Raw genomic sequence first — 25,482 nt, 5'->3', positions numbered from 1 at the left:
ACAACAAATTTTATATGTTCTATATTTCAAATATGTAATTAAGTTAATAGCCATTCAAGACAGAAACACATTCTAAGAGTAATAGCTTTGAAAGAGTACTTTATGAATAATTCAAAACTAATTAAAAAAAGAGTATGCCAGATAAAGGAAGATAACCCCAAACTGTAAACAAACAGTACACTTTGTTATAATTAGAAATTAGGAATACAAAAGCATACATTGACATCCTTAGTCTCGTTTCCCATAGTTATTAAAAGTGCAAGAAAAATACGAGTCAGAAAAAAAATCCATTTTCAAAACACAATCCATTCTGTATCTAGAAACTATTTCCTTCTATTGAACTTTTTTTGAGTGCTCCTTTGGAAGTCATTTCTGGATCTTATCATTCTTCCCTGGAGCTTCTGCTTTTGGTAATTAGAACACAGCAGAAAAGAAATCCTGAAAACAAGTTCTGCACCTGTTCCAAATAAGAGTGACCTGCCTCTGTCCAGTGTTTCCCTCTCAGGCAGATAGCAGCTGCAGGCTTCAAATCAAGATTTGTGGGTGCATTTTATAACAAAGATCTGGTCTTTCGCCTCACTCGTCAATTAAAAAACCTCTTCCTTTTTCTCTCCATCTCTAATCTGAAATCAGAGCAATTAAGCGGTAGATAGATAGGCCAGAAGGTAGATCTTGTCTTTATCATTTTACAGTGCTTATCTTTTAAACTCCCTGAAGGGTTCTTAAGTTTAGCCTCCTAAGATAAAAAAGATCAGCTTTTCCAGAAACCTTAGGTCACCAGTCTTCTAGGTAACTTTGCCTGCTGGAATCCTTCCTTTCTAACTGCTTATGCCCCTTATTACTTGTAATTTAAAATGTTTCATGGTATACCATCCATATTTCATAAATGTGTATGCAAGCTTAGTGAGGGCTTGGGTAAGATTTCCATGCCATATATAGCTGATGGTGTGCATGTATATATAGGTCACAGCTACTTGCTTTCTGGGCTTCTTTCTATTGATGTAAAATATTAGATAAGTAGACATTAAAAGAAGTTAAGGAATGTGCTAAGTAGGTGATGAATTAAGAGTGTGGTTTTATTTCTTCCTTGCATTTTCAACCCACTTTAAAAAATGAAACCAGCACATTGAAATACAAACGAAAAAAAAAAGAAAAAGAGAAATGAGACTGGAAATTTCATGATAAGGGGATCCACAAGTCCTTTTAGTCTGTGCATTTATCAAACTCAAAAAAAGAATAAAACATTTTTGCTGTTCTAATTGTATACAGTTCTGTTTTTCAGTGTAGTGTTTCTGTATCCTGAAGAACAAAGATCAGAATCAAACTTGAAGTGATCTCTTAAATTACAGACTGCCACTCAAACATCTTTATGGCATAATTTCTCTTTTAGTTGCTAGCTTCAAGGAGTGACACTTAAGACATCGTTGTTTATGGAAGGTGCAAGCAAAGTATGTTAGAAGAGCATATACTCAATAAAAGAGAAAGGATAATATAAACTTAATTTTTATGGGGTAAGCTTTAAGTCATTTATATTTTTAAAGAAAAATGTACAAAATACTGATTGCTATTGTAGATTTTATAGAAAGAATATGATTAAAGGCCACAAGTAGCTCATTAAATTTCAAGAATATTCAGTAAACTGAAGTATCAGTGTGGCAATGGGTGAAGACCAACAGAGTGCTCAAACAGCTGACTTCCAAAACCAAGTTTAAAAATCTAGGATGTTTTAAATTAATTGGTAACAAATGCTAAAAGACCTTTTTCACTAGCCAAATTTCATTCCTGAAACTAAATTTTAATCAAAACCTATTATGAATTTTAAAAAGTTTGATGTTTTCTTTAGCGTAACCCATATCTTCAAAAATCTTAGTACTGTAAGCATTGATTACAATGGTAATAGAAGTCTCCAAACATTTTCAATTGCTTTCCCTAGTACAACAAGAAGTATTTTGCAAAGCTCAGGTGACCCAAATTATTTTTGTCTATAAACAATGTTCATGTTTGTTTTGTTCTCCTTTGTATTCCCAAGAAATTCCTTTACTAAAGGATATTGTGATCATCTGTTTAAATATCTCAGCTTCCCATTGGACTCTGAGTTTAAATTCAGAGTACGTTTAGAGAGGATCTTATTAAACTGTGAATTTCTTGGGATTAGCATAATATAAGGTCACAAACATAAGAGCTTAATAAATGCCTGTTGACTGAAATAAACTAAGTAAGTTCAGCCGCAGAGGCATCCAGCTCCTGTCAATTAGCTAAATGAGAGGGTCATTTGCAGGCCCACCAGAAGATTATCTATAATTACTTAAAGATATACAATGTATTTCTAGGCAGTCATATTGGGGGTGTGATTGAGCAATATGGGAAAATTATCATTTAAAAAAACCAGCAACTGCTGTCTGTCCTTTTAAATGAAGTTTATTTTCACTCATGCCCTATTGTCAAGGTAAATTTCTCTTTGTTACTTACAAGATTTTGACAAATTCTGACATAGATCATATTGATCTCATAGCTTCTGTAACCTTACATGAAGTATATAAAAGCAACTTGAGACAGAATGTTCCCAATGGTCTTGATCAAATATGAGACTTAGGATCATTGGCTACAATTTAATTTATAGGCAATTGTGAAGGGAATGTGTTGATAGGGGTATCCCTTTGTCCTGGTCTTACACCAGGTGATGTTCACCTTGTATTTCTAAAACTTCCCAAACGTTCCTAGGCACTAACAAGACATATCACAGGGAAAAAAAGTCAAACCCTAATGCTTTATCAGGAATCTCCTGAAATGAGGTACCTTTATCATGCTCTAAAGTTCTGAGATCAGGTTCCATACTAAAAAACCATATCACTTATGTGATCTGAAACTTGGAGCCATAATGTTCTTTTCTCTACACATTAGCGCTTCAGATATGAGGAATACAGCCAGTATCCCATATAAAGATATAAAATGAAATATGGATCAAGGTGTGAGGGCTCAGAGAAACACATTTTGTTAGTGTGTCTTTACCTCGCTCTCCCTTTGAACACTTCTTTCTCTGTACTATACACGTCCTTGTCTCACTGGTTGGGGGACACAGGTTGCCCTTAGCTGAAGGATGCTGTAGGATTTCTCGGACCCGTGTTTCAGTGCCTCTTTTGAAGCCACATGTTTTTCCTTTCTTCATGCATGGACTCCAAGGGCCCCACTCACTGGCCTCACAGTGCACTGAAAGCAAAGAGAAACAGTGTCAGCTGGCTCACAGGCACAGGCAAGATTGTCAGTGAAACAAACAAGGAAGCAGACAAAAAACAAACAAACAAACAAACAAAACACCAAAAACATGGCATATATCCTCCATACATCTAAGTTTCTAGGAGAAATTCTGCATTATCAAAGTTGGGCAAGACAACATAAGTAAGGGGGAAGAAGTAGGGTGTTTCTAGTACACATGTTGGGTCAGTTCATTCTTGCACTGAATTGGCTTTCTGCAATGAACCTAGTTAACCCAGGCACTAACATGACTACTCACAATTAATGCTTTGTAAATTTCATAGCACTGCTATAATTTTGGGTGATAATAGAGCTTGAGGAATATTGTGATTCTTGACTAGCAAACTAAACATTAGCAGATTTCAGAATTATCTGGAAGGCACTGTTGACAGAAGTTGCTCTCCCGGTCAGTCCCACAGCCATTCAGTCCCGTAAGAGACACACAGAGGGTTACATTAATTAAAAACTGGTTGGCCTATTAGCACAGGCTCCTTATTAACTCTTATATTTTACATTAACCATAATTCTTGTCTCTGTTAGCCATGTGGCTTGGTACCTTTTATTTGTGAGGCATCCTCATGTTGTTTTCTCTTCGTCTGGGTGACGACTGTAGACTAAGCCTTTCCTTTGCCCAGATTCTCCTATTCTGGTCACCTTACATATATTTCCTGCCTGGCTACTGGCCAGTTGGCATTTTATTAAGCCAATACAAGTGACAAATCTTTACAGGATACAAGACCATTGTCCCACAGCAAGGCACAATAAAGCACAGGATGCTAGAACTTTCCCTAAATCTTCTAATGAAGTTTTTGTTTGTTTTGGTTTTTCAAGACAGGATTTCTCTCTGTAACAGCTCTGTCTGTCCTGAAACTTGCTGTGTAGACCAGGCCTTGAACTCACAGATATTCGCTAGCCTCTGCTGAGATAAAAGGCTTATGCCATCAATGCCAAGCTCTGTGGAAGATTTAGGTTGAAGCAAATGTGCCCTCTTAACAATGTAAGAGATGTTATGTGCAGATGGAAATGCTGTTTGATTTGAGAACATCTGTGCTAGATAGAGAATGACAAGTAGAAAAGGAATCTATGTCTTTGTCCAATACTCAGTGCCCTTCCTATTCCCCATTCTGCTGAATGCCTAAGTATTATTTATGACTCAGTGAATGGGCAGCAGCATCTCTCACTTCACTGAACTTCTGGTCAGGGACTGCTGATAACTTGCATCTGGACCGAATGTCCTTATGTGGTTCTTCAAGTGCAGGATGTGCCCCACTGAAGCTCATGTGGAAATTGTTTCCTTTGTGTGAATGTAGTTTCTCTGCTTTTCATTAATAGCTTTTCTAGCAGTAGTAGACATTTGTACTTTTAATGAAAAGGAACACTCTCAAAGTGCCTTCTTCCTTCCTTCCTTCCTTCCTTCCTTCCTTCCTTCCTTCCTTTCTTTCTTTCTTTCTTTCTTTCTTTCTTTCTTTCTTCCTTTTTTTCTCTCTCCCATTTCTTCCCTCCCTCCCTCCCTCCTTCCTTCCAGCAGAGTCTATATGCAGCTGTATCTAGCCTCTGACCTATGCTCCCATGCCTTTTTCTCCTGATTACCAGAATGTGTGTGCTACCCTGGCTGGACTGAAAATGCTGTTCCTGTTTTTATACCATGAAGTCTCCGAACTTACAACAATGGTTCCAACTGTAAACCTTTGAGGCAGCACAAACTTGTCTTCACAAGAATAAGTTTTCCAGTAACCTTTCCCATTGTCCCCTGACTTAATGGGTTATTTTGCAAGAATGTTATCTCTGATGACAATCTTAAAAACAATAACCTAAGTGTTCTAAAGATCTAAAGTTAAAGCTGTAGATATAAGTAAATTTTTTATTAAAATTTTATTTTAAATCTAGAGATCTAAAATGTTCTTTGTTGTAAATAGGTATTTTAGTCACTTTTAGGTATCTGAATGCAGCAAAGAACCATGTAAAAGTGAATTGCTTTCTGTAAACTTCAATGAACATTATTGAACCATCTTCAAAATAAACTTCATATCCACTTATACCTTTGGGAATCTGATCAGAGAAGAAAGAAACTACATTATTTGATAGTATAATCTTCTGCAAATTATGAAAAATTTCTCCTAGCATCCTCTCCCTAAATTAATCATCAAAGAGTATAACAGATTAGAAAGTCTCCAAGAAAGCAAAGGGAAGAAGAAATGTTGTCTGTAAGTTAACATTGTATATGTGCTTAGCACTAGAATTAAGAGGATGAATTAGAAAAACATTATTTAATATAGAAGCCAGAATACTTCAGGTCTTTCATGACAAAGATAAAAAGTCAAATACATAATTTGACTTTATAAAAATGGATTTTAGAAATTACAGCATAGGTAATTACTTATCTAAAATCAGAATTCGAAGGAATCAGAAGATGAATGGTTATAAAGGGAAATTTTTGATGTAAATCTTAAATAATTCCATTGGAGGAGGAAATATGACTGAAGAGATTGGATAGTAAAAATCTTTAGATAAGATTATTAAAATTATATGAAGGGAATAGATCTTTCTCCTTCAGAAATACTTTAGAAAAGCTGATCATGCTCCAAATAATGTTTTATAAATTTTAATTTATAAATTTTATAAAAATGGAAACTTTAGAAAAATGATAGACAATCATAAAAATGTGATTTATGTCCAATTTAGCTTAGATGAGCAGTGTGGAATTGGGACATAATGTTATTAAAAGATGCTTAAGAATGGGCCAGGCGGTGGCACATGCCTTTAAACTCAGCACTCTGGAGGTAGAGGCAGGCAAACCTTTGTGAGTTCGAAGCCAGCCTGGTCTACAAGGGCTAGTTCCAGGACATGCCCCAAAACTACACAGTAGCCCTGTCTTGAAAAAAACAAAACAACAACAAGCAAACAAACAAACAAACAAACATTAAATTGACCTTCCAATAGGAAGCAGCCAACATTTCAACTCTTTGGATCCTAACCTTCCATTCTTGTTTCAGGGACAACTTTGATAATCTTCTGTGTACTGAAGCACACTATCATTTTCTCTGATAATCCTGGGGCAAGCCTGTGTGTGCCTGCTGTGCCCGAGGACCCAATACCAAATAACAGAAGTCTTCCCTTAGGGAACAGGCTTCAAGAGCCAGTCCTGAGCAAAAGCACCTGGTCTGAAATTCAACAGTGTCCTGGGTCACTTATTCAATAAATGACCATTTGGCTGCTAGTGCCTATTTTAAAATATGTAATCCATCACCTAAAATTTATGGTAAGAAAGAAAGTTGGTAACGCCAAAGATATAAAGCCAATTTTCTTTGAAAGCTAATCCCACAGTGCCAGCTGTTACACCCTCTCTCTGATAGGAAAGTATTAATGAACATTTAGCTTTTAAAAACTGAACCCTGCACTTTCAACAACTAACAAAACTTAAATACCTGTCCTTTGTTCTGGGTAAAGAAATCCCACAAGCTTCCAGTAACTCATCCCAGTAACTCATCTGTTCTTGAATATTTTATGGAGTGTTTCCTGTATTTTTCCACTGCTTGGAACTTACTACCTCTAATTATCAACCTTCAGGGTGAGTAGGCCAGAAGAGATCTCATGGACCTTTTACCCTTTGGAAGTTGTTTTTCTGTGCTTTTCTTGACTAGAAAAAGAACTCGGGCACAAAGGCACACAGACTGATTTAGGATTGCTGTTTTCCAGTGCTCATAAGGTTAACTTTGAAATATCATACGCTGGTTTTCTTCTGACAAAAAGAGTGTACAGAAATAAAAGTCGTGGTTGTCCTGAAGTGGTTAAGCCACTAACTTATAATTATTTCTCCAACACTTTAGATTCTAACAGAAGCATCCTGTGGGGAGCCTGGAGGCAGTCCTGGAGACTATCACACACTGAATCAGGAGGCTCTGTGTACACATGCCAGAGTTGGGTCGGCATCAAAGGTTCCTGCAGCCACTGCCCAAGGGACTTGGGAGTTTTCCTTTGCTGTTTTCTCATTCAGTTTCGCATCTGTTCCACAAGTGTGCATTCAACTCATAGCTCTAGTAGCTGTGGAGCACTCAAAAGAGAGAAAACCTAGCCTGGCAGTGATCTGATATTTAGACAGACAACTTGTGTGAGGTACCTCCACTCCAGAAAACCAGGCCTGCCATTAATCACACTTGGGATTGTCTCATTCTGTCAGTTTGAGTGAGTCTAAAATTTTCTCTTCCCCCTTCTCTCTTTGTTCTTAATACCTGGGCAAGATGGACACTACAGCATTAATGACTGTTTTCAAGAGAAACCAACTTCGATTTTAGGTTGTTATTAAATTTAGGGATTTTGTAAAACTCTTGGTTGAAAGTGGAAATTAGTTGAGGTCCGCTCTCTCCCTGGCCCTTCTTTCTTGTTTCTCTGAAATGTAACAAATCTTTGATGATTAGAAGAGTAGTAAGTAGTCCTTAAGAAATATCAGAGCACTCTTAAACTGCTCATGACGCAGACTGAATATGGCTCTGCGAACATAGATTTAGAGCAGCATCTTTGTAAGCAAAGATGGACAGGGTATTAGAGAGAGCATCTTAGGGCTTTGGGATGGATTTTCATAGAGACTGCTATTGTCATCTGAAGTGTGTCTCATTCATTCTAAATCTTAGAAGCCTTCCTCACCAATACTGACGCATTCCATAGTATGGTTGTTGGCTTCTAACCCTTCTGGGCAACTGTCAAGGCACTTTCCGAGGTGTAAGTAAAATCCACTTTTACACTTTGTGCAGAAATTTTTGTTGAAACAGGTATCACAGTCAGCTTTGCATTCTGAAAGAGAAACACGGAAAGAAAATTGTGACTCTTCTATCTTCTCCAAACTATTGCTGGATCATCTTTCCATACACTTGAAAACTCCTGCATCTAAGTTTGGGATCAATATTATTTTACCAGACTTGAATTGAGGACTCTTCCAAAGTCATTTAGTTGATAAACATCAGTTACTGCTTCCAAAATTGTGGTACAAATTGTCTCATGAAAATACCTTGATAATATATGCTGGGCTCCCTTATTTTCAGCCTCTAAAATAAAAGTTCTTCTAAATCCGCAACATTCTGATCACTGACATCATGTTACAAAGTGTTATAGATTTGGATGATCAGATTATAGATATTCAGACAATAAGTTCTATACAAGTATCCCCAAATCCAAAAATTCTACTAAATCAAATCTGGTTACAGACAATTTATATAAGAGGTACTCAACCTGCCCACATGGTCAAATAGCTCTTTGCATTAAATGATAGTAATATTTTGTTAAAATTTGAATTAAATATACAGAGATGTTATATTCATGCTGTTCTCAAGACTTATTTGTGCATTCAAGCAGTATGCAACTGTCTATTGTATGTCGAAAGTTGGTTGATGGCAGTTCATGGGGGTAACATCCACTATTCACAGTAAGCATTATTAATTGTCTTTTATGTGATCATTACCATAATCCATGACTATTATGAGTATTTTACATTATTGTTACCTAAACTTCAGCATAAACCAACACAGTAGCCACTATAATAACTGTCATTTACAGCCAAGATGCCCAGGCTCAGGTCTAGCCCAGAACCACAGAAGCAGGCTACAGAAATCTGGATCCAGAGTGGTAAGTGTTCTGGGAAGACAACAATCACAATAGCAATGGATAAATGTGGGAAATTTGTCAGACAGGTGACTGACAAATACAAGAGACCTATTCTGGATGAGAGGAACATGGCACATGGCACTAAGTAATACCTTTAGAATGTTGAATAAGGGAACAAGCAGCCTCCGAAGTGCTAACGGAGCCAGTGAAGAACAAAAATTGCCAAGGCAGTTCTTGATCTGAGATCTTAGCAGGGCTACAGTAAGGCTCGTGCAACACACAAGGGAGTTACAGGTGGTGGCTTGAGAGGATGTGAATGGTGACACGTGATGTTCCTGGGTTTGCAGCTTTCAAGGTCACTTGGTTTCTATTGCTGGGACTGGACTTTTGGGGGACAAGATGATTGTGCTCATAGACTTTAGTTCCAGCTAACAAAATAGTGTTTCATTGTTATACTGGATATGTATGGAAGCCAAAATAGCTGAACTAATTCTTCCACTCATTGAATACTTGGATTTTATAATGGTAATGGGAACTCAGTCGGTCTGATACCTGTTGTAATTTTCTATTGGTCCAGTGAGTGATAATCATACTCTTGTCTTTAGGTTTTGTACGCAAAGAGACAAACAACAAAAACAAAACTTGAGCGGAATTGTTTATGTTAGTAGTGAAAATTTTCTGCTCTGAGGGATAAGTCTATGTATGTGTTACTCTAAATATTAAGCAAATATTACTTGCTTTTGAATATTTTAGGTTTATTAGAAGCTGTTTTAATCAGGAGAAGTCCCCAAGGATAAGACAAAAATATAAAGTGGTACGGGCACTTACTTGTACACTTATTTATATCTGGATATCGAGTTCCGTAATATCCACTTGGACATGAAGAGAGACACACTCCTATCTGCTTCATGCCAATTCTTTCCAGAACAAAAAATAGTCTGGGCTTACATGACAAACATCCATTGTAATCTGAACACGTCGCACAGCCTCCTTGGCAGCCTTGGCTGACGTTAGGATGCACTGGAGAGACAAAATAGGAAAACAGAAAGAGAAGTTAGACCATGGATATAAAATTAAATGCATGTCGGTCTGTGAACATGTTACTTTGATTAGTTTTTAATTTGGTGATAGTGGGTGAGTGAGATAATATGTTCTCTTCCTTTTGTTTTAAGCTGGAATTTTTCTTAACAAAATATATTATTTTTAATTTTTAATCTCATACATTCATGCATTTGTAAGTTTATAGTATATTTGGTTCAAATAATTCACCAAAAAAGCCTCAGTAAAATATACTTACTGAATTAGCATCCAAGAAAGTAGAAAATGGGGGATTTGTGGCTTTCTGTGTGTATGTGTGTTTGTGTGAGTTGTTGTTGTTTTTCACGTTGAAACGGGTAAAATTGACATGGTTTTATGTGTGTCTCAGATGATAAGCACATGTCTCTGATTTCTCAGCAGGTGTAATAACATGCACTTCGAGTGAGGAGGCTGGGTAAGGACATTAGGTCTGGGTCATCTATTTTCAACTCTGACCTAAGAGCCCAGTTTATGTTTTGATCCAACTCAAACTGATTGAGAACCTGCATTAGCATCTTGTCACTGCCCAATGATTTTCTGAAAATATCTTCTCACTATTCAAATTGAAATAATGTAAAAAATTTATTTAAATAGTGCATTTAAATTTTATTAGTAAGTCTGTATAGCTCAAATGTCAGTGCTTATCATGATTAATGTGTACTCTTTTGTCCTCTGGGAGAGACCTTAGAGTTTTTGTGACTCTATTTAAATCTGCTCATTCAAGTAAAAGGCATATTTACTGAGGATGGATGAGGATGGACTAATTTAATGGAAGGATCACTGCCAACACACTTTCCCAGATTTTTACCAATCATAAATGATCACTGGCAATCACAAACACACATAAAGAAGTATTTGAGTCATCATTTACTTGAGCTTCTCTCATTTAACATGCCTATAGACATTAATTATGTGTCACCTGATAGGACTAAACAAGAGCATGTCTCATGTAGTGGTCAAGCTTATCTTTTTTCCAAATGGATTTTCTGTTCATATACAATGCTAATCCTTTATAGGCCTTTCTAGATGCCAGGAGGAAAACGATGTTCCTTTGATAAGCAGAAGTCGACACGCAGGTATCTTAGCATATTTCTGACTTCTTTTATTGATAGAGGAAAGTATAAACATCAATAGACATGACCACGATTAATCTGGCTTCATAGTGCTGTAAGATTATTAAACTCTATTGCAGAAACAAGGCCCTCCAGTCATATGGTGCCCCACCAGGAGGTGAAGTGGGAGGGGCACTGGGTTTGGGGCAATAAACTTCAAAGCTCCCCCGTTAATAATCTTTCTCCACCAGCTAGGCCCCGCCTAAAGGCTCCACCCCCTCCCCAGATATTATCACTTACAAGCTGGGCAACAAGTCTTCAGAACATGAGCCTGTGAGGAATACATCGGATTTCGAGTATAATAGCAAGGGAAGGCATGAGGTCCAATAGACCTTGACATCATTAGTCTGTCTTCTCAGTCATATTTTGTTATTAACTTCTTCATTGCAAAAACTAAGTCCTCTAGACATGGTTAGAAACGGGACCCATAAAACCAAAGAACCTTCCCATTGGGGTATATGGGCTAGCCACACAGAGGTCATTCGGTTGACCGGCTTCTCCCCGGCCTGCAGGAAACCATCCCCGAATCAGCCACAGGAACCACAAGCAGCTTATTCTCATTCCAAGATGTTTCATAAATAAACTGAGGAAGCGTGTGGGGGAAGGGAAGGCTGCTTTTCCTGTACATGTTCTTCTGTGGGGTGGAGCGGTTCTATAAAGTGGACGAGGAGGTTTTGCCTTTATGGGACCTGAGGGACTGGTATGGGAAGCTCCTTTCCAAGTATCAGGAACATTTTTCATGCCAAGCACTCAGCACTGGGGACTTGGAGAAAAACGAGAACCTATTTTTAAGGAGGGATACACTCAACACAAAAGGTGCAGGAGATCCCCGAGTGTTCAGAAGCAATGAGAATCGAAGCAGAAGCTAGAGGTGTAAGTACAAACTGGAAAGATTTTTCCACAAAAACCTGTCTGTGGAAAAGTAGATCATACTTGAAAAAAAAAAATTGCTTCCAGTTCAGTCAGGCAGTGATTCCGGGTTCAATGAGGATGGATCCAATTGGTCCCCACGGTTAAATGAGATTTCTTAAAGAAAATGTGATTTTGAAATGATGTACCCTCAAGCTTTTATGAATGATGAAACAGCTTTAAATAGATCAGTTATTAATATTGATGTGGTTTACAATTTCAGGGACTCAAACACTAACATTCCTTGAGATGTTTCATTTAAATAACTGGGTTTGGATGTTCATAAACTTCTGAGAAACAGCCCTGAGTGCATCTAACTATTGGTAACCATTTCCTGTGACATGGGACGTTATGCCAAGACCTTGCTCAATTCCCTGCTATTCTAAAACTTTTCCCAGTGAAATGATGCAAGTCAATATTGTGATATAACAAATCTTTCTGTATTTTTCCTTAAGAAAAAAGTTTTTGAAAATTCAGTTGTCCCGGCTTGTGGTGAGGATTTGCTTGTTTGTAGTCAGAGAATGCATGATATGGACAGTGGTGTTTGAGCAAAAAATGAGAAAAAATATTTTTTTCTTTGGGAAAGTTTATATGGTGGCTATGGGAAATGACAGAAGTTAGGACTTTGAAGTTCAGATTCTGGGATCCTGTTTTTATGGGTGAATACTGTAGTGAGGGCTTTCATGAATGCTGTATAAGGATCACTGAAATTATAGTCAGTATTACACAACTAGATACGAATTTCCCAAACTTCATCTTAAGACAAGAGCTTTTTACTTTTTATATGGAAACCGCAGAAAACTTTGGATTGCTTGTAAGAGCTCTTTCAGCTGTAAAATTCTGTGATTGTAAGACAAAAAAAAAATAGAATTTTACTTTGTCCTGCTTCTTTCTTTTGGGCCTATTCTATTGACTTTATTTTTACTGATACATTGCTATATTTATCAAACAATTTTTTTCTGTGTTGTTATATATGAACATTGAAGGTAGGGCAGTTGAGATGTAAGGGATGCTTTGCTTTGTAGAAATTTCCACTTTGTCTTAGAAAATAAGTGGAGTTTACCAGCACACATGCATGTCGATGGCATGCTAGAGCAGGAAACACCATCATCGGTCCAATTGAAAAGAGACTGGTATGAGTTTGATACGAGGGCCTGAAAGTTTCAGATAAAGGAAGAATAAGGACTCTCAGGAAGACTGGGGGCATTAGGGTGTGTTTCTATTATGGAATCCATTGTGGAACATGAAGTGACAATCATTTTGTTTCTATCTCTTGAGTGTGTGATATGATTTATATTAAAACAGTTTTCCCCTAATACCTTGGCAGACCTAGAGATCATAAGGTGCTTAATGTGGTATTCTATGTAAAAGGCTGAAGGCTCAATAACCTAAGGCAGAGAGGTATGGTAAGGATTGGATGAGGGTTCTAACAGCACCAAAGTAGTGTAATCAGGCAACCAACAGAAGTCACTTGGATAAGAAAGTAGTTTGAGAAGTTGGGTTTTTGAGTTCTTGAGAGAGAAGGTACTACTTGGGATGAGAAAGTCTGCAGGTGGAGAATTAGAACAGGTTGGGGGAGCAGAGAGGGGACTCTAATCATAATATCATGGCATAATATGGCATGATCGAACAGGAACAGAACTTACTTTGGAGTGTTTGTTGGGGATGTACATGGGAATCTCTGGTGGCTACTATGTAAGGTGTTGAGAAAGCCCTGATGGATTAAAAAATAAGGACACGTAGCACAAAATAAAGAATAATTTTTAAAAGAAAGGGGATGAATAATGAACAAATTTCAATGGTACCTTGTTTCTTTATGCAACTTCATATTTAAGAGCATATGTCCCATAAAATAACACATCTTAATGTGGCAAATGTTCTGTGACCTGTGAAAGTAGAAGCTACCAGGAAGATTCATTTTTGAAACTCAAATCTAGGTCTCAGCAACAATGAAAATTACTAAACAAATAACAGCTGCGATCGAGATTAAAATATACATCTTTGGTGTCTGGCAGCTTCCTTTGAATATTGGTAAATGTTAATGTAAAGGGGACAGATATGAATGAGATAATGGGTAAAATTCACAGGAATTCAGAAGGCTTCCAATGATCTAGCTGCTAAGCTTCAAGTTGTGACTTGTACTGTTGATGATGCATGAAGCCAATTGATTAAGAAGTCCATGCAACAACTCACAACAAGCTTCCTGGACCTCCCTTCCTTTACTCCATTTCTAGTAACTGCCATCTATTGAAATTGCTATGTGAAAGAAATAAATTGTCATGTGTTGCAGATCATTATCTCTGATCCTCACTGACTTGTAGCTGGAAAATGTTAAGATATGCAAATTTAATAAACTTTAGGTTCTTAAGACAGGCTTGATTGAATTCAATATACGTGTTGATTACATACGAGTGATTTTGTGATTTTATAATGTATTTAATTAAAATTTTATATATTCACAAATTTGACAAACCCATTTTAACTTAAAAATAAAGAAGCAAGCAAAACAAAAACACTCATCCAGACCCTCCCAGGAGCCCTGAGAGAAAGAAGAGAGAGAAGAGACCTCTCATTCACCATGGTTCAGGCCTGCCCCTCTTACACACTGTTTCTTGAGATAAGAAGTTCATTTGATTTGATGATTTCTTGATAGACTTTTTGGTAGGTCCCAGCTTCTCTACAGAGTGACTATTTATTGCATTGATTTTTATTAATAATTGAAAGGATGTATCCAGTAATGGTGTTTATAAAAACAAGTGTTAAATTGATGAATACTTAACAGAAAGTTAAACAACAAAAATTTTTTTCTAGATGTCCTTTTCTTCAGTAATCCATTTTCCTAGAGAAAATGTGACTGTGTTTCGTTTTTGTTTTGTTATCTTGACTAAGTTAGGAAATGTACAAAGCAGACTTGATTGCAGAAGCATTGTTTCCTTCTATTATTCTAGTGAGATACTATGGTAACTGAAACTTTAGGGATGATTCATGGTTTCTTGATTGCCTAGCAAGACCATTTTAAAGATAGATCAAACGTTAAATATTAAAACTACTTAATAGTCTCTTACAAATTTTGGGTAACTACACCAAGAAAATATTGAGATTTTTTTTTCTTAATTTATAAGTTGATGACCATGGCTGGGCCTCCCTAGCCTTTTAAACAATTTGGAAGAGTGAGGGATAGATATCAAAGTAGGCACAAAAGCTTATTTGAACATGTATAATTATTTAATTGGATACAACATTGTTTTTTTTCTATTTTCATGTGTACATGTGTGGGGGATGGGATATGGAGTACTGAGGCTGACCTTGGGAATCTCTGTCAATCACTCAGCTTATTCAAGGACATAGGATCTCTCATTCAAATCTGGAATTCCCAAATAGGTTTAGTCTCACTGGCAAGCTGGCTTTAGGAACCCCTTGTCTATGCAGTCAGAGGTTCTCAACCTTCCCAATGCTGCGACCCTTTAACACAGTTCCTCGTGTTGTGGTCACCCCAACCATAAACTTATTTTCATTGCTACTTCATAACTGTAATTTTGCAATTGTTATGAATTGTAACATAAATATCTGTGTTTTCCGGTGGTCTTAGGCAACCCCTGTGAAAGGGTTGTTTGACCCTCCCCGACACACAAAGGTCGTGACCCATGGGTTGAGACCACTGCTCTAATTACAGGTAGGGGCAATATCCACTCAGCATTTTTATGGACTCTGGGGATCTGAACTCTGGTCCTCAGGCTTTCTGGAAAGCTTTCAACCACAAGATCATCTTTCCAACCCCAACACTATTTTAGATCCCCACGCTGTGATAACTGAATAAAAAGTTGCTTATTCACAGTCCCATGGTGCTATTATTATTTAATGATAATCTATTGAAACAGCTATATTTATGGATTTAGACATAAGAAATATTGCTATCTTTAAATGCTATTTACCTATTAGATATAATGGTTAATATTAGTATATTAAATGATTTAAAATTCAACTGTTATTTAAATATATATAAGCATACACATGGTCGTATATATGTGTACACACATGTGTGAATATATGTATATATATATGCAAATATACCATATACATATGCTGCCATGCACATACACATCTACACATACTTCACTTGCTGTTTTACCTGTGCATAGGCAAGGCATTAAATTTTGTTTCCTCCAGGGGAATCTCACTGGGGAAGCAAACCACTCTTAAGGGTGGGCTGCATGCCCAGAAGTAGACAAGTAGACGGTCAACAGAAAATTAACTCAAGGGCATATTTTGAGGTTCCTTGTCTTATAATGTCAAGTCAAAGCTTTTTAATATATATATATATATATATGTGTGTGTGTGTGTGTGTGTGTGTGTGTGTATACACACACTCTCTCTCTTTTTACTCTATAGGTCTTTTGTGTATAGATCATGGCTTCCAGTATAGTGTTTTTATGAGATTTCTGAATGTGTAAATGAGTGGGTCTCTGAATCTATATTTGTTTCTTGTGTCTTTTCCATCTATTTGTTTTATCCTATCATGATGTATTAGATTTTGTTTTATCTTATTTTATTATTATCCCTTAGAAGTCTGTTTGCTTTGTAATGAGAGACAGAACGTGAATAGCTGTGGTTGGGAGGGAAGTGGGGAGGAAGTGAGAGGAGCACAGGGAAGGGATGCCATAATCAGGATATATTATGCAAGGAAAAAGTCAATGTTCAATAAAAGAAAAACATTTTTAAAAAGAATAAAATTACTGAATCATATCAAACTAAAAAGATTAATTGTTAGAATGGCCAAGTCTTCCATATCTTTTATCCCAGCTTATCACTTTTAACTGGAAAACTGAGTGTCCACCTGAGTTCACACAATTCTCAACAGGTGCAGTAAAAGCACATTCACATCTGCTGAGTCTTGGGCAGTTAGTGATCCACCATTATTATAATGCAAGGAAATGTACTATTTTTCATAGGAATAATTTCTCTGGGAACTTGGTAAACCTTTTTTCCTAAATAATAATTTTCTATAGTAAGTCTAACAGTTTTATACTTTAAGTATGTTAAAACAAATTCCCAATTACCTAAGCTGAGGCTAACATTAAATAGTGAATAGCTACTTTTTTCACTAAAATCAAGTCAACTCAAAATTCTAAGAAAACTGTAGAAGTGGTATAATTCCTGAAATTCACCATATGTGGAACACTTGGTAGTTAGATGTAAGCTTGGTTAGCAAGGGCAACATTTATCTTAACCCAATCTGTGGGGTCAGGATGAATCAAATATGAAAATAAGTTCATTGTGCATGAATATAATATAGAGGCTGTAAATTAAGGTTTTCAGTACAATATAGAGAATACATGGGTGAAGGCAATGTCCAGTTCTTGATGTCATGGTGCTAACCAGTTGATAGAAACATAAATGCAGAGTTGGATAAATATAGATTAAATCAGATCTCAGGCATACACAGCACAGACTCACTCAGAGATGCTACTATAAGCACAGTGGTGAGGTGGGGCATTTGGACATTATTCTTTGTTTGAGGCTTGGATGGTGAGGAGAAGTCACAGAAGCCATCTTTGTGCATCTGAGAAACAGTCTAGTCAAAGACCTGCAAGTGTAAAGGCCTTTCAGCACTGAAAAAGAACTATCCACGAGGGACAGCATGAAAGGAACCTCTGAGGTTCCAGCACTGTGACAGGTGAGGAGGCTAGAGCAGGGCGGAATCCAACCCCAGAAGCCCTTCTTAAATGAAGTCCACAGGTGAAGTTAGTGTCTGTGAACTCTGTACTTTGTAAACGTTAGAAGGAAAGAAGAGAACATATTTGGTCTGATAGTTCTATTCACTTTAAGTTTTCTTAATATTACAGGTTGGGAAAAGAGCAGGTATTCTGTATTTTAAAAACAAATGTGTTCACTTACTCATTTTTATATTAGAGGAAATGTGCTAACTAGGCACATACTTGGGAATTTGCACTCAGATTCCAGAACTCCAAGAGCCTGTGTATCCATCTCTGGGTTCCTTCATGTGAGAACATTCCATTTCCCCTCTGCTCCTGCCTATCTCCCACTGGCAGTAATTTTAGTTTGCTTGGAGGTTTTAAATTGTCATTCCCCTTTTAATGGAGTATCTTTGTGTATTGGGATAAGCAAAAAGAAAAGGGAAAGTTATAAAACATAAGAGAATAAAATCTTTTTAATCATTACAGCCAAACATATAATCTTTGCTTACATTTTTCTAAATCTATTAATGCAAAAAAAAATCAATGAATGCAAAAACTGACACTGTGGCTTTCGATCTAATGAGACTTACATAAGAGTCTCCACATTATGTTACTTCATTTATTAAAAGAATAATAATTCATGGATAGATTTCAAAGTTGAATTGAATAATAGGAAAAATCATATTACTTTCCTGTGATGACCTCGTCTGATCTACTGGTTCAGTCTGATCCTGAGAGTGTATCAAGGTGTCTGAAAGATCAAGAGCAAAGGATCTTGACCTTAACCACAAATAGAAACGCCATCATAAAGCGAGCACATTCTGCTCTGGGTTAACATGTAAGGTACTGAGTCAGCATCCCCAGCTGGTTCTAAGGGAAGGGAAACTTCCCTTTCTCCAAGTGGCCATGTTCCCAAGTGGAGGTGAACAGAGGACAAGAGTGGTTGGGGGAGGGCTGAGGATCCAGATTCTGCAGAGAGCCAGGACTGTTGATGAGTTTGTGGGTGGTAAATAACAGCGTTTTTCAGCAGACAGGTCCAACAGTGTTCATCCAACAGTGGGAATCATTATGTGCTCTGGCCAGGCTAACAGAACCATCCCCCCTTTTCTTAATGGGAGAAATAATTAGTTAACATAAACAGAAAATGTGATAGTTTAATGGTACTGACTTTGCCTGGGTGTGAAGCCATAACTACCAACTCACATTCTTGAGCGAAACAAACTTCAGTCTGTGTAAAAAAACAAACTCTACTTTGTTATATTATGAATAAACTTGTATCTTCGTGCCACATAGCATGCTAAAGTAGCATATCTGATGGCCGAAGCCTTAGCATAAGCAAACAGCAGGCGAAGATTTGTGGTGTTTTAATAGGCACAAGAAGATGTGCAAATAGTAGGCGTACCATTAAAAAAAATACTTGGCTTTATGAGTCGCATTTAACGCTGGGAGCAGAGAAAAATAAGTAGCTCTTTCTCCTAGATTAATGAAATCGCTGATGACACAGAAGAATAAAGATGCACCTTATTGAGTGAGATGTTTTTTGGGAACTTTGATGCACTCTCCCTGCAATGGTGCCTCCTTTGGCTATGAGCCCTGCACACTTCCCAGAGGAGGCCAAACAGTGGTGAGTGCGGACTCTGAGTTCGCAGTCTGGTTTGGAATGCCAATTTTATTTTTCTAGCTAAGTTACTAACATTTATCTCTTAATCCAAGTATTTATTTGAAAATTAAGTTATTAAACACTTTCACCCTGTTAGCTAGCAAACATACAAAGATGAATAACACAAATTACCTGTGTCAAGAGATTGGAATCTGATTATTTATTTTGGCAGGATTTGCCTACCCATTTCAAATCGAGGGTTGTTTATCTGCAGTACGGGATCATCAACTTGATAATTTCTGAGAAGTATTTAGAAAGACATTGTATAAAGTACCTAACATTCATTAAAATTCTAACACTCATTAAAAATCCATTAAGTACCATTACCTTCTATCTCCCATTTCCGGAAGACCCACACCATCCCCATTATTCCTTGTTAATATTTTGACCTCAACAGATATTGCCAATGAAGCACAAGTATATGAAAATTTAAAGATAAGATCCTCAAATGATAGAAAAATATAATGCTTATCTTTGAGGATCAGGGCTTAGAATTAATGCTTCCAGCTTCATCTATTTACCTGTTAATCTCATAATTTTACTTTTCTTAACAGTTGAATAGTATTCCATTGTGTAAATATGCGATAATTTCAATATTTATTCATCAATTTATGGACATTTAGGCTGTTTCCATTTTCTAGCTATTGCAAATAGAGCAGTGGTGGATTAACAGGTATCTCTAGTGTAGGATAGAGTAGGATATCTCTATTCTAGATAGAATAGGCATCTTTAGTGTAGGATAGAGTCCTTTGGATATATAGCCAAGCGTTGTGTAGCTACATCATCTGGTAAATCTGTTATCAGATTATTAATGACCTTACATACCGATTTCCATAGTGGCTACACCAGTTTGCATACCCCCGGAAGTGAATAAGTATTCCCCTTTCCCCCCTCTCGAAGCCAGTCTTTGTGGTCATTCAAGCGATAGGATAAAGAATACATAGGTTTAAAGGGTATTAATCCTTAGCCTGTGCCTTTTTATAGGTGAATTGAGACCACTAACCTTCATCAGGCCGTGAAAGGAGACAGAGACAGAGACCCACATTGGAGTACCGGACAGAAATCTCAAGGTCCAAATCAGGAGCAGAAGGAGAGAGAGCACGAGCAAGGAACTTAGGACTGCGAGGGGTGTACCCACACACTGAGACAATGGGGATGTTCTATTGGGAACTCACCAAGGCCAGCTGGCCTGGGTCTGAAAAAGCCTGGGATAAAACCGGAATCGCTGAACATAGCAGACAATGAGAACTACTGAGAACTCAAGAACAATGGCAATGGGTTTTTGATCCAACTGCACGTACTGGCTTTGTGGGAGCCTAGGCAGTTTGGATGCTCACCTTACTAGACCTGGATGGAGGTGGGTGGTCCTTGGACTTCCCACAGGGCAGAGAACCCTGATTGCTCTTTGGGCTGATGAGGGAGGGGGACTTGATTGGGGAAGGGGGAGGGAAATGGGAGGCGATGGCAGGGAAGAGACAGAAATCTTTAATAAAAAATTTATTTATTTAAAAATTCCCCGGAAAGGGCAAAAAATAAAGGGTATTAATGAAACAGGAAGGGGGAAATTGGAATTGGGGTAGGACAGCAGCATATAGGCAGGAAAAAAAGGGAGTGAAAGAGACAAGTAACACTAAGATATTTTTTTGAAGAACATTTCTGGCATATTCTGAATGCCATTTCAGTTTTAATTGGTTTTTAAAACAATTTTCAGTAAAAATAATAAACTAGGGTCTTCTACAACCTATCATTAATACATTTAGTCTTGTTTGTATTTCCAGTTTGCTCTCCAAAAGTTATTCGATCATCCTATGTTTTTATTACCTGGACGAAAGAGCACTCTCCCTCTGCCCTCACAGCACTTTGCACTATTGGGGTTTAGCCCATGCCTGTATTTTGTCCAATGGCTTTAGTACCTATTCCTAACCGTGACCCATTTCTTTTTTTTTAATTTATTTATTTATTAAAGATTTCTGCCTCCTCCCCGCCACCGCCTCCCATTTCCCTCCCCTCCCCCGATCAAGTCCCCCTCCCCCGATAAGAAGGTGAACTAAGATTTTTTTTAAAAAAAAAGTCACTACCTACTGCTATAGAAGCTTAAATATTCACACACACACACACACACACACACACACACACAGAGTTAAATTGGAGTCACTCTAATGGGATGGCAATGCCCTATGAGATATCACAAGTTGACAAAAGAAAACAACAACAACAGCAACAATAACAACCAGTTCCAGGAATGAGTTGTACCTCTTTTGGAATTGTTAGCCAGTGAGGTGTCATATTGATAATGTTATTGATTACCCTCCAAAACCTTAAAGTGAAACCGTATTGCTAAAGACACCATCTTCTTGAGTCACAGAACATAATAAATCAAGCTGATACTCACTTGGAAGCTTGATCCTTACAGGGTAATTTTGAAAGTGCTGGAAGTTGCTATACATGCTACCAGAAGATAAAAGTAATCATCAGTCTTACCACGGTGTGATTCTTTTGAGCTACAGTAATGACTGGTTTGGGAAGACATGCCCAATGATGAAACGGTGTCATGAACATCATTGGAGTAAGCAATACTTTCTGGGTGAATTTAAGTTCTGCTCTACAAGATAAAAGACCTACCTGACAATATTGTTAGGCCAAGAACTTGGGACTAGTTAGATCATAGGCTTGAGGGGAGAACTTAATATTTTTATTCTGCTAAATGGACATAGTGTTAAACTAATTCCTAATAACTGACAATTATGACTGTAAGTTAATGCATCTTTCATTAAAGAATCTTCTTCCCTGCTCCCCTATCTTACCTTCCTGTATCCCAATCATCCCGTTGCCCCAAGTTCTCCCCATCCAACCCTTCTCACTTTTTTCCATATCTTAATTAAGGGAGCCATCGTAGGGTTGGGTAGAGACTTGGACCTAGAGGGGCTTCCAGTGCCTAAGGAGAGGTCCCCAGTTAGTTCCTGGGGCAGCTGAAGATAGGAAACCTGAAATGATCCTATCCTATAGCCTTACTGATGAATATTTTGCATATCACCATAGAACCTTCATCTGGCGATGGACCCACACTGGAACACTGGACTGAGCTCCCAAAGTCCCAATGAGGAACAGAAGGAGGGAGAAGATGAGCAAGGAAGTCAGGACCAAGAGGGGTGCAACCACCCACGGAGACAGTGGGGCTGATCTATTGGGAGCTCACCAATGCCAGCTGGATTGTGACTCGAAAAGCAGGGGATAAACCCGGACTCTCTGAATATAGCGGACAATGAGGGCTGCTGAGAAGCCAAGGACAATGGCACTGGGTTTTGATCCTACTTCTAGTTCTGGCTTTGTGGGGGCCTAGCCAGTTTGGATGTTCACCTTCCTAGACCAGGATGGAGGGGGGAGGACTTCGGACTTTCCACAGGGCAGGGAACCCTGACTGCTCTTCAGACTCGAGAGGGAGGGGGAGAGGAGGGGGGAGAGTGGGAGGAGTGGGAGGCTGGGAGGTGGCGGAAAAATTTTTTTTTCTTTCTTAATAAAAAAAAAAAAGAATCTTTTATTTGCGGTATAGAGTGATTAGCATAGAAACCCACAACTGTCCAAGGTATTGAAAATGGGACATCTCCATCATATACTCTTCTACTCAGGATCACTGTGGATTAGAGGCAGGAAGAGTTTAAGAGCAGAGGTGGTGGATGAATACAAGGAAACAGTGTCCTCTAGATCCAGAAAGACAGCTGCCCATATTAACTCACAGTAGTTACAACAGCATGCTGAAGCTCCAAGCAAGGTCAAGCCAGAGCAAAATACAAGAATGGGTATGGGAGGTGGCACAAAGTCCTTCCCCTAGTTGAGGAGCCATGACAGCTGCTGTAAGAGGGAGTGGGAGTTTTCTCACAGAGTGGAGCCCCTGGTAAGGTCAAGACAGCACAAATTGAAGTGTGAGGGGGAAAAAGGGCACCAGGTTTGGTGAATAGGTAGAGAGTAAAGGATCTGGGAGGTGTGGAAAGGAACAACTATGCATAAAACACATTTGGTAAAATTCTCATGGAACTAATAAAACAAAAAAAGAAAATCCTAATTATAGCTAGTATAGGGTGTGCTAGTGAATGCTTTTAATCTTAGTACTTGGAAGGCAAAGGCAGGCAGGAGTCTGTGAGTTTGAACCCAGCATGGTACGCACCATATCCAGGTCAGCCTGGCTATGCAGTGAGACCCTATCTCAAAAGAGCAATACATATATCGAAGACAATTTACTGTATTGCACATTTGCCTCTCTCTGAATGTATTTGAGATAGCTGGTAGATTTATCCAATAATGAAGGATGGAAAGAGGGCATATTCTGATGCATCTTTGTAATTTAAGATATTTAGCAACATAGGAGGCAGAAATTCACCAAGAGTCAATGTGAGAAGCTGTGCTGTAAGGGTCACAGACACAGACTTAGTATGCGTTACTGATTACCCACTAACCACATTCCAGACAGAAATGCCCATGGGCCTGCCAACTCACCAAAGAAAGGACTTTAAACAGACTGAGACAGAGAAAATTAATTATAAAAACATTAACAGTGAGGCTATAGAGATATCTCAGTGGTTAAAAGCAGGTTCTGCTCTTTCCATGGACCTGAGTTGTCAACAGTCATGTCAGGCCACTTCAAACAGCTTATAAAACAAACTTATAACTCCAGTTCCAAGAGGATGTGAAACCTTCGTCTGGTCTTCAAGCCCACCTGTACTCCTGTGCACATGCAAACGCACACACGCATAGTCTGTACTTCTGTTTCCATGGCATGGGGATGTGTTTAAAAGTCAAATGATTGGGTCCTACTTCTAAAGATTTTGATTTGTGAATGGAGAAGGTAGACTTAAGGATCTACATTTGTAAGAAACATTTCAGGTGACTCTGACACAAATGGCATAATAATTATCACATTTTTTTGAGTGTGACATCTTTGCCATATGAAGAATTTCAACTATTGACCGAAGCGGTCTCCCAGGGACTGATAGATAACTCTGTGATATAACAAGTACTCTCATTCAAGGAATGTGTGACAGTTTAGGAAATTCATGCTTTTACATAGGAAAAAACACACATACATAAACTAGAAGCTTTTTGCAAGAGAAGTCCCGGGCATAAGGGATTACTGGTAGTTGAGGTGCTTATATGCCATGGTCAGCAGTTAGGAGGAGAAGAACCCAGACTGAAAGATGGAGAGAGGGAAAGTGAGGTGCATTACTAGGTGCATATGAAGAAAGAAGATTCATGAGGATGCTGTTATGGTGGAACTTAATAGGACTATGATAATCTTGCTCATCTTCATAAATTTTCAGATGAGTGCATCAAGATCTGTATAGCTCATTAATTTCCAACTTAGAGAATCATGAATTTCTAAATCAATAAATGTCCTTATACTTATTAATTATGAACATTTACATGAAATATTTTTATATAAATACTTATTTTAAGTATCTTTCTAATAGAACCCAGGTAATTCTACAATCTATTCTTCTTTTTTCTTTAGGTGGTTTGTTAAATAAGGATTGGTGTTCTTGCCTAGATATTGATTTCATCTCATGATAAGAATTCAGTTGAACAGGACCTTAAAGATCTGCCAATGAAAAGCTTGTGAGCCAGTCAAAATCTCACATGTAACAAATATTTACCTTGATAGTTTTAGGATGATAATACAAGTTAAGACAGAAAATGACTTAGGTCTAAAACTTGGACTAAGATAGGATAGCTAATACAGTACTTTCTCTGAATTTGCCAAATACAAATGGACTGAATATTGTAAATATAATTCTTACCTGATAATTGTTCTTATTGTAACAGTTCTTCTGGATTGGAGCTAAAACCTTTCCTTTTTGTTTAGAAAGAAGGGGAAATGTTGTAGAATAATCTTTTTGTACACTGTAAAGATATGTTTTTGCCACAGCATCTTCTGATTGGTTTAATAAAGCGCTGAATGGCCAATAGCAAGGGAGGAAGAAGTTAGGTGGGACTTCCAGGCAAAGAGGGAGGAGGATCTACACAGGGGAGAGACTCCAGAGGAAATGTAGAGGAGAGGCAAAACATAGATTCATATAAGAGGCTTAATTTAAGATAGTAGGACAAGCTTAAGCTATAGGCTGAACTTTCATAAGAAGTCTCCATGCCATTGTGTGTGTGTTTATGGGAGAGAGAGAGAGAGAGAGAGAGA

At 37.8% G+C, this 25,482-nt stretch overlaps 1 protein-coding gene across 1 annotated transcript in view; it reads right to left on the bottom strand.

The window, feature by feature from the left end:
• The window catches only part of Rspo3 (R-spondin 3), an 82,692-nt gene that overhangs the window by 42,137 nt on the left and 15,073 nt on the right, over window positions 1–25,482 (bottom strand). The window contains exons 2-4 of the mRNA XM_005363658.3: window positions 9,676–9,867; window positions 7,894–8,040; window positions 3,010–3,207 (exon numbers count right to left, since the gene is read on the bottom strand). Coding sequence (XP_005363715.1) covers window positions 3,010–3,207; window positions 7,894–8,040; window positions 9,676–9,867 — 537 coding nt within the window. The remainder of the gene's footprint in view (window positions 1–3,009; window positions 3,208–7,893; window positions 8,041–9,675; window positions 9,868–25,482) is intronic.

This window comes from Microtus ochrogaster, linkage group LG9, assembly GCF_000317375.1.
Source record: "Microtus ochrogaster isolate Prairie Vole_2 linkage group LG9, MicOch1.0, whole genome shotgun sequence".
NCBI classification, from domain to species: Eukaryota; Metazoa; Chordata; class Mammalia; order Rodentia; family Cricetidae; genus Microtus; species Microtus ochrogaster.
Note: the sequence above shows the minus strand (reverse complement) of the source record. Positions and strands in the feature narration are given on the sequence as shown.